The sequence below is a fragment of the Etheostoma cragini genome, chromosome 14 (assembly GCF_013103735.1).
Source record: "Etheostoma cragini isolate CJK2018 chromosome 14, CSU_Ecrag_1.0, whole genome shotgun sequence".
Classification (NCBI taxonomy): domain Eukaryota; kingdom Metazoa; phylum Chordata; class Actinopteri; order Perciformes; family Percidae; genus Etheostoma; species Etheostoma cragini.
Genome location: NC_048420.1, coordinates 5,439,394 through 5,453,818, shown reverse-complemented (window position 1 = coordinate 5,453,818; position 14,425 = coordinate 5,439,394). Strand labels below are relative to the sequence as shown.

General features: G+C 40.1%; 1 protein-coding gene across 2 annotated transcripts in view; it reads right to left on the bottom strand.

Moving 5' to 3' along the window:
• khdrbs3 (KH domain containing, RNA binding, signal transduction associated 3) overlaps positions 1-14,425 on the bottom strand; it is a 123,108-nt gene that overhangs the window by 47,811 nt on the left and 60,872 nt on the right. For both annotated transcript variants that reach the window (XR_004659243.1, XM_034891435.1), the window contains exons 3-5: positions 13,243-13,359; positions 3,076-3,222; positions 1,700-1,839 (exon numbers count right to left, since the gene is read on the bottom strand). Coding sequence is in view for 1 of the 2 variants with exons in the window: in XM_034891435.1 (XP_034747326.1) it covers positions 1,700-1,839; positions 3,076-3,222; positions 13,243-13,359 (404 nt within the window). In the remaining variant the exon portion in view is untranslated. The remainder of the gene's footprint in view (positions 1-1,699; positions 1,840-3,075; positions 3,223-13,242; positions 13,360-14,425) is intronic.

The window sequence follows — 14,425 nt, the reverse complement described above, 5'->3', positions numbered from 1 at the left end:
CTTCTGTCTGGAACGCTCAATTTTAGAGCCAGCCTCCACCTGAAAAAAGCCCCGTCTGCTCTGATTGGTCAGCTTTTCCAGGTCTTTCTCAGCTGCACTCTCGTAGTCTCTGCACCGTCATTGCACTCGGGGAATGTCTACCAATATTTAGTATAGTTATGATGTGAATCTATTGAGAATTGCAGCCAACATTTGCACTGACACATCTACTTCTGGCCCAGTTCTCTATTACAAAATAAAGTGTGACATCCATATCTTGTATTTATAAAACAATACAAAAATACGTGCTTAAATAGATAGAAGACGTAAATGTGCTGTTACTCTAAATGACACCATTAACTCTAAAAAATGCACCGGAATACTAAAAAAAAAAAAACTTCCACTCTCTTCAACTGTAAATAATACCAGATAACCCCATTTTGATATTGTCAAACAGTATCAGGCATACAGTATCACCGTGACGGATTAAAAACGATGACGTCAGGCTCAGACGGCGTCACCAAACTGTTGGCTTTTGCCTACACCGTTCAGAAACGGAATACCAAACACTAATACGGAAACACAGCTCCCTTCTCATTAGGGCGGAACCCCAGATGCTGCCAAACTGCAGAAGTTGTGTTCCCTCCTCCTCCTCCACGCACACACACACACATACACACACACACACACACAGTCATGTGATGAAAACCACAGATAAGCATTTTTAGGCAGTAAAATAAATCCTATTTCATATTTAATCAACTATATAAGTGCATTGTATTTTTTTAATGACAGTATTGAAACTTACACCATTGCTATTTTAAGACTCGTGGTATACCGTATTACTCCCCAACCCCAATGTAAAGATCAACAAGCCACTGACAGATATGTTCAAATTTGATAAATTCAATACATGGTCAGTATTTTTTTTCTTAAATCCACTATTCCCACATTTTCATTTTATACCAACATTTGCAGCAGTCTTCAAGGTGAGGTTACTAGGAAAACTCAGCACAGAGTAATTTGTTCTCCCCAAAACTAGTTTCCTTTTTATTTTCAAAGAACTATACAAAAAATTCACAACTGTTATGTTTAAAGTGTTCTGACTTATTCAAAAGACGGAGCTTTAAGAGTTGCTCTCTTTTTCTTTTGAAGGATAACACACTGAAGTTTGCAGTTGGATAAATGCAACTTTCTTCAATTGATATTCTGAAATATTTCAATCGTTGTGTGCTAAAAAGGCAAATTTTCCTGTAGACGGCAATCCACATTCTCCTTTTGTTGCCAAAGAAATGAAAAGCATGTTGAAATCCTCAATGTCTTCCCTCTTGCTGTAACAAAGCCTTACCTAGCTTTCCTCAGAGATGGTCCCAATAATGGGCTTAAACTCAAATTCAGTTTGTGCAGTATTTTTTATTTTTAACACTATATCCTACATTGTGGATAATTAAGCTATAGATCATATGGTCAAGTACATTTTTGGAGAGTAAAAGACTGAAAGAATAAATAACAAGAACCGTACAGAACCCAAAACCGTGACCCTAAAACCGTGATATGAACCGAACCGTGGGTTTTGTGAACTGTGCCACCCCTACCCATTACCCAGCTGAACTAAAGTGCACCTATACACAACAACCCCCCCCCCCCCCCCCCCCCCCCCCCCCCCCCCCCACACACACACACACACACACAAACGCACAAACACTTAGTTGCAGGTTACCTGGGAGGCCCTGGAACAGGTGTCCCTCTTCCACGGGCGACTGACTTGCCCCTCACCGATGGCACCTTGGCATCCTCTGAGCCGCCGTTCAGGTATGTGAGTTCCTGCAGCTGGGCCTGTCTGATTTCATCATTGTAATCCTGCACACAGAGAGGCAGCATGTTCACACACACACACACACACATACATACATACACAAACAGACAGCAATAGACTCGCTTTCAATTACACTGTATTAAATTCCGTCCTCTATCTCCAGGGCTACAGCCCCGGGAATATCTAATTAATGTACTTTACAGTACTGCCGTGACCGCTGTTCCTGAAGCAGCAAGATCTCCCCGTTGATAAATCCCTGGGACCCCGTTGGCTGTATCTCCTCACACAGTTGTTTTTTTTGCCACTAAATTAAAAGACATAATTAACAGGAAAATAGTTCTTGAATCATAAATCAATAGATATGACTGCCATGTGTTCGCAATTAATAAATATGTTTTACAGAAACAGCGGGGCAAGGTAACATGGAGCAGGGTGAGGGAGGGGTCTGCTGATAATTAAGGTGAGGTGTAAATCATTATAGCTCGGAGCATTGGCGAGATCACCTATAATGAATGGAGAAAAGGTAAATAAGCCCCATGCTGCTGCCAAAGAGAGTTTGGCTATATATACCCACAATTTCCCACCCAGGATCTCACACACCAGGGTACCCCCCCACGATTCTCCAAGTTTAATTTAAGACATTTTTAATACCACCAGGGATGAAATTTAATGCCAACTTCACGGCAATATAATGAAAAAACAATGAGGAATTTGAGCCTGAGAAAAGAAGTTGTTACTAAGTAATGTTACCTAAATTTAATCAAACTTTTTTGTCAAGTGTGTTTGCACCCTTATAACATAAAATGAGTTTGTCATTTAGAGCGGTTATGCTTACTATGAAACTAAAAATGCTAAATAAAAGTAAGTCTACACGTTACTGGCAATTTTTTTAAATTTATGACATTAAAGTATTTATTTCTATAAGAAAGAATTTCATAACTTTGTAAATTAAATTTCAATCTTGTTAAGGCCTTATTTTTATAAAATCTTATTTAAGCCTTAAAAAACCTTTAAAACCCTGTGGGTACCCTGACACACACTGAACCAGACGCTTTCTACAGACAGAATTATTATTAAGTAAAAGACAAAGAGTGTGAGCAAAAGGGCAGATTGTCTCAGCAATTACTCACTCACTCCACTGTGGACAGGCTGAATTGGTGAGGCACAGAGAGCAGCTGGAAAGAGATTCAGGGAGGGGAAGTGTGTGTGTGTGTGTGTGTGTGTGTGTGTGTGTGTGTGTGTGTGTGTGTGTGTGTGTGTTTTGAAAGAAAGTAACATACCGGTATGAGAAACTTCTTGATCTCCTCCAAAGCGTGACCCATCCTAGCGTAGGCCTCAGCCGGCGGGGCGAACACCTCGATGAGGACGTGCAGGTCTTCGTTCAGGTGGTGATATTTGGCCTCGCCGCTTTGCCGTAGCTCTTCTTCCTGATAGAAAAAAAAAAAAAAGTTTGGTATCATATATCCTCCGTCTAGGGAACGAGCTCTAGTTAGCTGTCACAGTCAGCAACATTTATCTTGTTTTTTTTTCTCTGGAATTCGGCAAGGATTTACTGTTACATAATGAGGTTTGATGCTTCGGTGCTGGAGAGTTTCAAAAGGACTGACAGGAAATATGTATGTGACGCAGAGGCAATTCCTACAATCCTTTCTACTGCGGCTTTCACATTTAATTGATTGCTTTTGTCCTGCTGCCTGTCCTCATAACAAATGTACAGACAAAATGTGTTCTCGTGCACAATAATATCTTCTTCGCTTGTCGTATTTTAGCTCCTCTATGTGATCGCTGTTTTTTGTGCTCTGTGATCTGTGCTCTTTTGAAATAAATCCAGCAACTTTGGGGGGCAAGAATATACTTGATAATGCAAGGTACTTAGTTTTGGTGTAATATAACAAAACGTGTACACCCTGTACTTGACTAGCAGGTGATTAATGGGAAATGAAGTGCAGAAAGATCACAGTAGTCAACACATTGGATCTGAAGGATTATTACCTTAAATACATAGTTTTAGGTTATCCTTCCATGCAACCCTGCCTCTTACAAACATGTACTCTATATACTACTACCAGGGCTGTAGTACTTGAGTTCGGACTTGTAGTCAAGACATTTTTCTATTGTTTCGGAGTTGTCTTGGACTCATTGGTATTTGAACTTGGATTGTTTCGGACTTGGCGGTTGGACTCGCCAAAAATTTAATTTTGTTTTAACCGAGTCCAACACTATATGCATTTTTCTTAATTATCTTCCTGTTTCAAAACAAAACCACTGATGAAGTGTGCTTCTTCAGAAAACAGGTATTGGTTTATTTTAAAATCCATGTAGAACGGGCATTGGTATTGGTCGTCAGTATACGGCTGGCTGCATCACATGCCTCAATCATCAGGCATCAATCATTTTGGCCACAGACACAATCTCAGCGAGCACTTTGTACTATGGATTCTTCAGGAAAAGTAATAAGTTCAATAAAGTGAACATGTCAGGTTTTAGTGACACCTGTGTTGCTTGGTATTTGTTACATTTTCCATCGGCAGCCCAGAATGTTCTTGTTACACCGGAAGGAAAAGTCTCAACATCTGTTATTTAAAGTTGCACTTCTGCTTTATGTGACAAGGGAAATATTTATACTTAATTTCATAATGAGGCCTAATTTGATCTTTTCTTGCTCTGTCTGGACTGCAATTCTCCATTTATAAATCATAGATTACCCACAAGTGTGTGCACGGAAATCAGCCTCTTATCCCGCCCCTGTACATTTGCCCATACCCATTTTTAACCATAAAAAGTCAATGCAAAGCACCTCATGTATGGTGAGCAGTATGTTAATGACCCTGGCAGTTTTTCTTTTATTACGCCGAATCATGTCAACTCGCCAAGCAAAAAATACTTCTCAGACACTTGGAAATTGCTGCAAATTGAATTATTTTGGCATGTTCTCGCACAGCGTAGGGAAACCTGACCTATGGACTACATATAATAATAATACGTCCAAAACAGCACTCGGGTACCGCTTCGATATACCAGACCTATATGATAATATTTAACATAACCATATATTACATGCAAACAAGCCTTAGTGATGAGGTTGACCTCTCTACTTGACCCACTCCAGTACATAGCCCCAAGAACACATCTGTAGAGAATTTAAATCAGCATATTAGCCAGTCATGGTCCCTGAAGTCTCTTTCTCTCCTTATTCTTGCATTGGCGTAGTTCTCAAGGTTTTTATTTATTATTTTTTATTACAAGGTGTTTATAGAACAATTATTACTCAATACAAGCACAAATAACAGTTGTGGATTTAATCTTTATGATAAAGTGGATGATATGACGTGAAATATGTCAGTGCGACATCAATACTTAAAATATTACAAATTATCGTTCTTCCCAAATTTACTTTCTGCATTCTGACTTCAGTTCACCACCTCATCATCTACGTCGCCGATTCCCAATATTGTCTCCAAAATAAATAAATAAGCAAAAGTATGCATGGCTCAGAGTTCGCGTGGAGGACTGCACATTCTCCCGTAAACTTTGTTTATAATATATATTATATAAATCACAACCTTTGCATAGGAAGTGGGGTACGGACATTTTCAGCCCCGTTTTGTGCATACGTCATGTTCATAAATCAGACCCCTGGTCTTGGACTGGACAAAGGTTTAGTGGACTACAGCCCTGACTGCTGCTGTAATTGGTTCTCCAAAGTACTACCCATGGTGCCTAGACAGGATTGACCCTTCTGACTGGGATCATCATCCTAGTTTAGCATGTTATCATCCAGCAGTCAGTCTGGACCAAAGTGGTAAACTGACTGACCAACATATGGCAGAAAATGCCATCCATCCAGCCATCCATCCATCCATCCATCCATCCATCAATCCATGGTTTACATATTTCAAAATACTGTCTCGATTATGTTGTTTTTACAAGATGTCGATCAGCTTGTAAGGTCAGATATGTTGTGGCTGACACAGCCCATCCAGTCTGTTGAAAACAACTGCTGCACCATACTTGCATTTCCCATGACATCTTTATTTGCATGCAGTCCACTCAACACCACAACCTCAGCAGCATCCGACTTCAATAGCTGGACCAAATATCCCGTTTTTAGTAGCTGGCAACAACTCCGCAATCATTGCTGGAGTCTCCACCCCCAGAGGCTGTCAACAGGGTCTTTGCTAAAAGAGCATGGAATTATTGTTTTAGTTACTGTATACTCAGACCCCTGAAAGTAGAACAAATTTATCTTAGTCCTCTGCAGTTTATTTAGACTGCAACAGTAAACTATAAAATTGTAAACAGTAAGGTTTTGCACAGGTCATTCTTGGCCGACAGAAGCAGGCCAGTATAATGCTATTGATGACGAGAAATAGGACAGCAAAACCCCCAACTGTCTCCCAACACACTGCACAAAGGAAACAACAGGGTTGGCGTCCCAGTTTTTCCTTTTCAACAAAAAAGAAAAACCCACTTCTCCGGGGCCTTTCCAAAGGCCTTTCCAATGGTGGCAACTTCCTCTTCCCCCTCTCCAGCACCATGCGAGCCAATGTCTCTGTCACCTAATTATAAATAACCTTCCTTTAAGAGTGCCTGTGGTATGTTAATGATATGTTAATTTCCCCCATAAATCTGTGCTTTACGAGCAGAGGGCTCCTTTGCGCATAGCACCGGCGCTGCTGGAGCTGCTGGTGTCGAGCAGCGAGTGTAAGCAAAGCGTTAGAAAGATATGGCTGTCTCTCCTTTTCCCTTTCATGTGTTCCTTGGTTTATTGGCATGTAAAAAAAAAGATATGAAAAACAATCATTATCATTAAACAGGCGATCCAGTTAGCATGTGTCATCTGAGGACATCATCTGTTTTCGTTTGTTTAGTTTTTTCATATCTTTATAATTCTTTCTTTTTTTCCTGCTAATAATTTGGGATATTTTTTAGGATAGGCAATGAGACACCTTAGACTTCACCCTATTCCTTTGATGGTTAAGTGTGTGAGTGCTATTGTGTGAAATGGACTGGTCTAAATATGTATAATGTTATGTCAATTGTGTATTCACCCAGACTGTCATGATTTGTTCATAATAATGTAAAGTGAAATAAAGTCTTTCCATCTGTATTCAATCTATATTCACATTCATGTGCAGGGTCAATGTTACGCATAGTGGATATCTAATATGGTATGAAACCAATCTGTATGTGTGATCATTTCATTTGCATATGATATTGTATATATGATAGCAGTTTTCATATAATGAGGACCCCTCCCCCAGTGCTGATAAGAAGCATCAGTGATCCAGCAGTCCTCTAGCAGCTAAGCAGCCCACGGTGGGAGATTACAGCTGTCTGTTTCTCCTATCTACTGGCAGCATCTTCCTCCTGTTTACTTTCTTTTTTTCCCTCTGTAAATCTGATTATGAAAAGCCGTTCACCCTGGAAACAGAAGGCCACGCTGTGGTGGACGCAGGAGTTCCTGAGGCGGAGCTTAGAGGTATAGAATTATGTCAAGCTCAGAGCATTCACACTGAAATCAAATTAAGGACAGACGCAGGAAAATAGGGGCAGATTTTATCATCCTGTGATACAAACTGTACAGCTCTATCAGCCTTCCACCCCACACTTCCAACATTAACATATATGTATTCTGATGAAATCTATCTACCAGCTGGCCCTCACCAGTAATAAGAGAGGCCATACTGTGTATGCCTTTCACTGGTCATCACAAATATACAAAATTGACCAAATACAATTATTTCATGTTTTTAAAGCACTGAATGAACTGAAAGGAGCGCGTTTATATCTCAGCTAGCCTTTCCACCTCCAGACACCTCAGATCTACCGACCAATCACTGCTCTTTCTTCAACAGCCAGTCAAAGTCCAAAGGTAGTCTTACATTGTCTAGTCTTGTATTACCAGACCTGTGAAGGAGGGTCTGACTAAACCACGCAGCACCCCAAGATAGGAGAAAAACGTGCTCTGGTTTTTGGGTATTTCTTTAAACCAATCACAATAGTCTTGGGCCACACTAAGCTCAATGGTCTCAGGAAGGACCTTGTTTTGGTGGAACATGTGTACGTTTAAAAGTTGGTTTAGTCATGCAACAGAAAACTCAGATTGGACAGATAGTCTAGCTAGCTGTCTGGATTTACCCTGCAGAGATCTGAGGAGCAGTTAACCATAGTCCTCAGAAATCCACCGGAGGTTAGAACGCCAATACAAAAGAAGCAGAAGGTGGCCGACATCTGGCCGTTGTGTGTGTGTCTGTGTGTGTGTGTGTGTGTGTATATATAATGATAACTTGCGTCAAGCATATGTGGGATATTTGATATCGGCTGGCGCAGAAACTCTCTGGGTGTCTTTTGCGGTTTGTCGCAGCATTTGGCAAATTGTTTGGTGCGCCAGATGATATTTTGACAACGACATAAGAAAAAGGAAATAAAGTGATATATTGTCCAGCACTAAATTCTAATATGGGTTAGGGTTTATTTTGGTCTGAAAGGTTTTTATGTTGAAATGTTAACTTTATGTTATTACCCTATCTGTATTCACTCTGTATTTATTTTGTTTGTTTGTTTTAATCTTGTAACCTTTATGTATACATTGTGTTAGTGTCAGCACTAGCAAAGTGTTCATTTAAACTGTGTCTAAATAATCATATAATGGATGGGCCGCGCAAGCAGCCAGTAGCAAAAAAAACCATTTCATTCACATTCATTCATTCATTCATTCCTGCACCTTTAGGGAGGACACAAACCAAACCCCCAATAAATGTATGAATGATTGAGTTTGCAAAAGGTAAAGGGAAAGAGCAAGGAAAGGCATTAAGACACTGGTAATGACAAAAGACTTAAACAATGAGGCAAAAAACAAGCTACTGTACTGTATGAGTGTGAGCGCCATCGACTCATATGACAATGAGAATAGATGGCCGAAGCAAGCCTGTAAGCTGGAAGATACAATAAAATGGTTAATTTGTTGCAAAGCACTGGCAACCTGAACTTTATCTCCCATAGTTCATATACGTTAAAGTTTTCTAAGTCTAAGGTTGAGTTTAAGATCTGCAAATGATAATGGACCTAATATGTATTTGCAAGCAAACACAGCTTGGTTATTTTTCTGTGTCGGTCAGTCCTTACATTTCCAGAGCAGTCCTTTCACACAATGAAGGTATTTCAGCTGGCAATTAAACCTGACACAGGACTTACCAAATGTGAAACAAAGTGATTGTTTTGTCTGCCAGGAAAATGAAAGCGGGAGTGCAAGCTCCAGGGAGGAAAATGGATGTGTTAATCACGGGGCTAACGAGAAGGGGGGCGCGGAGACACGGATGCCTTTACATCATCCCGCTCTGACAGCGACAGGACAACCAGGCGGCAAGACTCTGACTCCGACAGCTCGGCGCCTTTCAACCTCTCTGCACTCACAATCGTGTCAACATGAGATCAAGGTCCTGTAGCAGCAAAAATTTGAGCAATTATCCCAGTTTCTTTGCAGTGTCTCTGCCATATGTAAGTGTTTTAAAAAGGTTTTCTAGATGTACTGAAAATTATATAGCTCATCCTCCATCACATCCATCATAGTGTATCTTCAGAGTAGCAAGACTACAATTACATTTCCATCTAATGTCTTCCGCAGGCACAGAATGGAACATTATCCCCACAAAGAGCTTCACATGGTGCCTCCGTAATGCCATAAACAGCTTTGTTGCAACTTGACTTGTAAAGGTCTTGAACGTAGACCCCTCTTTTGGCTCTGCGGTGGACAAGCTCAAAACTATGATGACACGCTGCGCCAGTGGCGGAGGCGCCAGAGATTTTTTTTTTGCTGGTGCTCTGGGGATGTTCAGTGAGGGTGCTCTGAAATTTAGTTTCCCTCGACACTTGTAGCCTAGACACACACGCGCAGATACGCACCCGCCACCGCAGCAGTTTACTAAGCAAAGGAGAGATTGATGTTTTTTATGCACTAAAGTTGCCTAAGCAACAGCACCATAGAACTCTAATTAGCCCGCTGAACATATGTCAAATACCAGCCAACATTCCGGGTTTACACAATCATCACTGCAGCTTTCATACAATAGCTTATATTTGCAGAAGAGTAATGCAGCACGCCAGAAACACCACACACAAAAGAACATATACACATGCATCTTCACACAGTATTTATACTTGTACCATGGTCCCTATGATGTAACGTTATCATATCTGTAGTGACTTAATAATAATAATAATAAACGGCTGAACCTGTTTCAAACACCTTTTCAGGCCTATATATAAACTATGTCCTGTGCGCTGGATAACTTTGCATTGGGTGATGCATTTATTCACAGTTATGTTAAACACATGTTTACTGTAATGTTCACAGACATAAGAGTCAAATTCTTTCTTCCACCCCTATTAGATGACTCCTCACCCACGTGCCATGCTGCGATTCCCTGGTCTAAGGTAATTTACTCATAAAATGGCATACTGTATGTGTGACACGCCAATTGTCATTGCTGCTGTTATGAAAATGCATACTAGCTTTTAGCGGGTTTATCAACGCCGTTTGGCCTCCATTGACTTGCATTGCCTTGCGATTGCGTGTGAATGTACGCCGTAGCGAGTAGTTTGAAAGGCCAGAAATCCTGTAATTGCATGTACTGAGCATGTGTGTGTAATTCACGTGTGTAATGTGTGTAATAACAACAGAATAAAAACAGTATAATTTCCCCTTGCACGATTAATAAAGTATACATAATTATTATTATTATTAATAATATAAAAAAATGTTTAATTATTTTATGAATAATTGGTTTATTTTATTATTGTATGTATTCATTATTTAAATATAAACTAGAGTAAATACATAACACATTTTATAAAGGGGGTGTTATGGCCATCCCACAGCACCCCAAGCCCCTCCCTGGAGCCGCGTATGCGCTGCGTGGCTGAACTGAAAACAGAAAGTCAGCACCCAGCTGAAAATAAAGTGGTAGTATTTGGCAAAAGGTGTATCTCTCCCCTCCTAAAAAAGAGGAAGTGGTACGGCACCAAGCATCCCCGACAGGAAACTGTCAGTCATGAATCCTGCAGACAGTTAAGGGCCGCTGAGGTCAGCACATCTATATGACAGATCTTTTTCTTCAGGTTCTCCAGAGGAGTCAACCATCAAAGACTATTGATCACAGTTATCAAATAGAATGTGCTGTACAGTATGATAGCAAGAATCACCGCCACCAATAAATCACGCCAGGCAAACAGAGGGAGAGGAACGATGCAGACAAGCCAAGTGGAATCAATTTATTCTCTGTGAACCAGTCCAGTCTGCAATCAATTCTGTTGCTAAAGAGACATTTATATCCTCTCTTTATGCACTGGGATGAGCATGCATGATAAAAGTCATTAAACTGGATTTTGCTTAAAGTGTTCATTTTATCCTTTTTGATTTTTCCCTTTCATTCACAGTGTTATAGGTCTTTTTGTGCATGTTACAGGTTAACAAAGTGAAAAAGCCCAAAGGCTCCCCCCCCCTCCCCAAAGGGAGGTACCATCTCCACAGAAAACACTGTTCACCAACTGCTCCAAACTCTCTATTGTAGTCAAGCCTATTCTTCTGAGACAAACATGCGTAACTTTGTAAAACACGTTATAAGACTCGCCAAGCTGTTAGCGTAGCACGCCCTCATACTCTGCTTCTGACTGGCTAGTAGTCCTTACCTAGCTACTGCGCATGTTCGACTCCGAACAAAGAAGGAACAGAAGTGAGATGCCTCCCTCTGTAGCTAAAACAGAGAGCTCAACACACAAGTTGAAAAAGGAGCTGCAGCAATGTGCAGTTCAATAAAAAATATGGTTTTAAGTGAAAATTAAACCACGTAAACCTATTCTGATATAACCTCTAAATACAATTATGAACCTGACAACCTGACAAACATACGAGCATGTTATGTTTCAGCCTTTTTATAAACCCCATCCTTTACTTTTACTACAAAGTAGTAAAGTAATCAAAGTAGACAAAGTATTCCATTCATGTTCAAATCATTATAAAGCTTTTTTTCCTTATCTTGTGACAGAGCTTACAGGAAAAGCAAAGCATCCATCAAGAACGTGTTATCCTGTGTACGATCTGCACTTGATACTCTGTGTGTATTTAGGTGACACGCTTTGAAAGATGTCAGGCGTGTTTGGTGATCCCCAAGATCATTCACATTTTCATACACTTTTGAAAGTTGTTTTTCAAGATGAAGCTGTTTTTCAAAAGAGTATGTGCTCCATGAGCTGTCAATCAAACGCAGTCTGAGTTCCTGGGGTGTTCTGCTCCCATCCGAATTTCAAATGAGACAAACATAGACCTAAGGTTAAAGTCGAGGGAAAAACAATTATTCATCAGGAGATTTGAGCCATGTGCTCATATTTTTATATTGTCATTTTGTAAAACATGTTTAGTAACGTACAAACTAGCTGCTGCTAAATGTATCATTCATTTTAACAATGAGATGTTTTTTGAAAACGAAATGTAATAACAGTTTGATAAATAATTAATGCTGTGTTTTAAGCAAAATAAAAAAATAAAAATAAAAAAATAAACTTATCTTAAAAATGTGAATAGTTTCTTCTTATGTAAGTATTTTATGATAGTGAACTAAGTATTTTGGGTTTTTAGACTGTTGATTGTGCTAAACGAGACATTTATGGGCATTTTTCCAGTTTTTGCTGACACTTTATTTGCCAAATGTTTGAGAAAATTAGGAGGGAAATTACTCAAACGAATTTTTCATGATTTAACTTCAGAAATGATGGAGCTCATGTCTGATGAGGCTTCATTGTCGTCTAATGTAATCTGCAATGTTAACACTGAAGTAAACTGGAAGAACAGCATAAAGTCACCTCCTGTTAATGTGTTCTTTTTGATAATCCAAATGTTTCGCTGGACTTTCATTGCACCTCTTAAATTGAAATGTCTCTTTCTTTAAAGGTGCTCTAAGCAATGTTCGGTGACGTCACTACTTGTTGACGTTCAAAGTATTGTCAAACTAAACTTAGGCTAGCTCGCCCCTCCATCATCTTCATCCCGTCCCCTTCCCCTCCCTTTCGGGTAATAACTCCCCGAACCCACACCTTCTTGTCGGTATTGGCTGGAACACTGTTCATATTTGTTGGTGCAGGTGGGAACATTTTGTTCTTGTTGGCGTTTGTGGAGCCTGTGCTGTCTACAGAGACCGCGTTTTTTTACAGTGTGTTCAGGGGACAGGCAACTAGCTGATAGTGAGGAGATGTTTGCTGCATGTGACAATAAAAATGCTTAAGCTTAACAAAACGTGTAATATTGCTTGTAGCACTTTTACCTTTGAAGGTAAGCCTATCACGCTTTCACTTCAAACCATGTGACAGCAGCAGACCAAGCTGAAATGATATGGAGGTAAAGGAGTGAAAGAAACGAGGAGGGGGGGGAGAATAACAGACTGCAGTGTTACCTTTTCTTTGTCTCTCATGGATCCTTTTCCGAGAATTGACATCTTTGTGAGAGTGTCCTCCTGTAGTCTCTTTAACGAGTTCCCGCGTGGCCCGAGGAGTTTGCCGACAAAGTTAAACTGCAACAGAGAGCGAGAGCGCCGATCAATCAGATTCTGTGTGTTTGAGACAAAGAGCAAAGACATTTCTTGTGCTAAGCAGCGACTGAAGCTAATGGAAACTTATCAGCAGTTTTTCCTGTCCGTGTCTTGATCAGTGTGGAAGAATCTCAACCCAGGTTCACTGTGTCACCTTTTCATGGCTTATGGTGTTGTATTGCATGAAGATAAAGGACACCACGAAGTCAGTCACAGGCCCTTCAGCCTTAAAACATTAATGTTATATCATGCATATATATATATATATATATATATATATATATATATATATATATATATATATATATATATATATATTTTATATTTAGGCCTCCATAGAGGATACCTGTGTTCACTGTCCAGAATTTTGTGCTACACCCCTGGGTACCACTACCCAGTGCTACAATTTTTGTTTTTTTACATTTCCTCAAACTGTTGAAATGCATGTTCCTGAATGTTTGATATAGATATTTAATGTGCAATATTATCATAATGTGCTAAGATTAAACGTGATCGCCTCTGGCATGTCGCTGTCTATCAAAGGCTTCCTGGCTTTGATTAATTCACAAGGTCACTGCTTTTTAGCAACATAAACCTAAATGTTATGCATTACTATGTCGAGGTATGTTGTGTGCAGACACATCAAAGTGATACAACATTTACACAGGCAACACACAATTCCACCAGCAGCTTGACATGGTTTGGGGAGACAAAAGGAGAGCCATGCTTTCCCCCCCTCCCCATGCTGTCCTCTACCACTGAGTTATACAGCTGTCTCCCTCAACCATCTAGGTCATCAATTAGCAGGCAGGAGGTAAAAAAACAAACTGCCAGTTTGGTTCTACACCTCACACCTCTCTCCTGCCTTTTGTTCAAAAAGCGAGTGCTTATTACGAGGCTCCTGCCAATTCCTGGGTGAGGGATTTTGAGAAGCAGGCTTTAGTGATTCGCTCTAATGCAGTAAGTGACTGTTGCTTTTTTTAATCCTGGCCCAGCTGAACTCCAGCAGCTCTCAGCTACTGTATGTTCCTCCAACCTTTGTAATTAA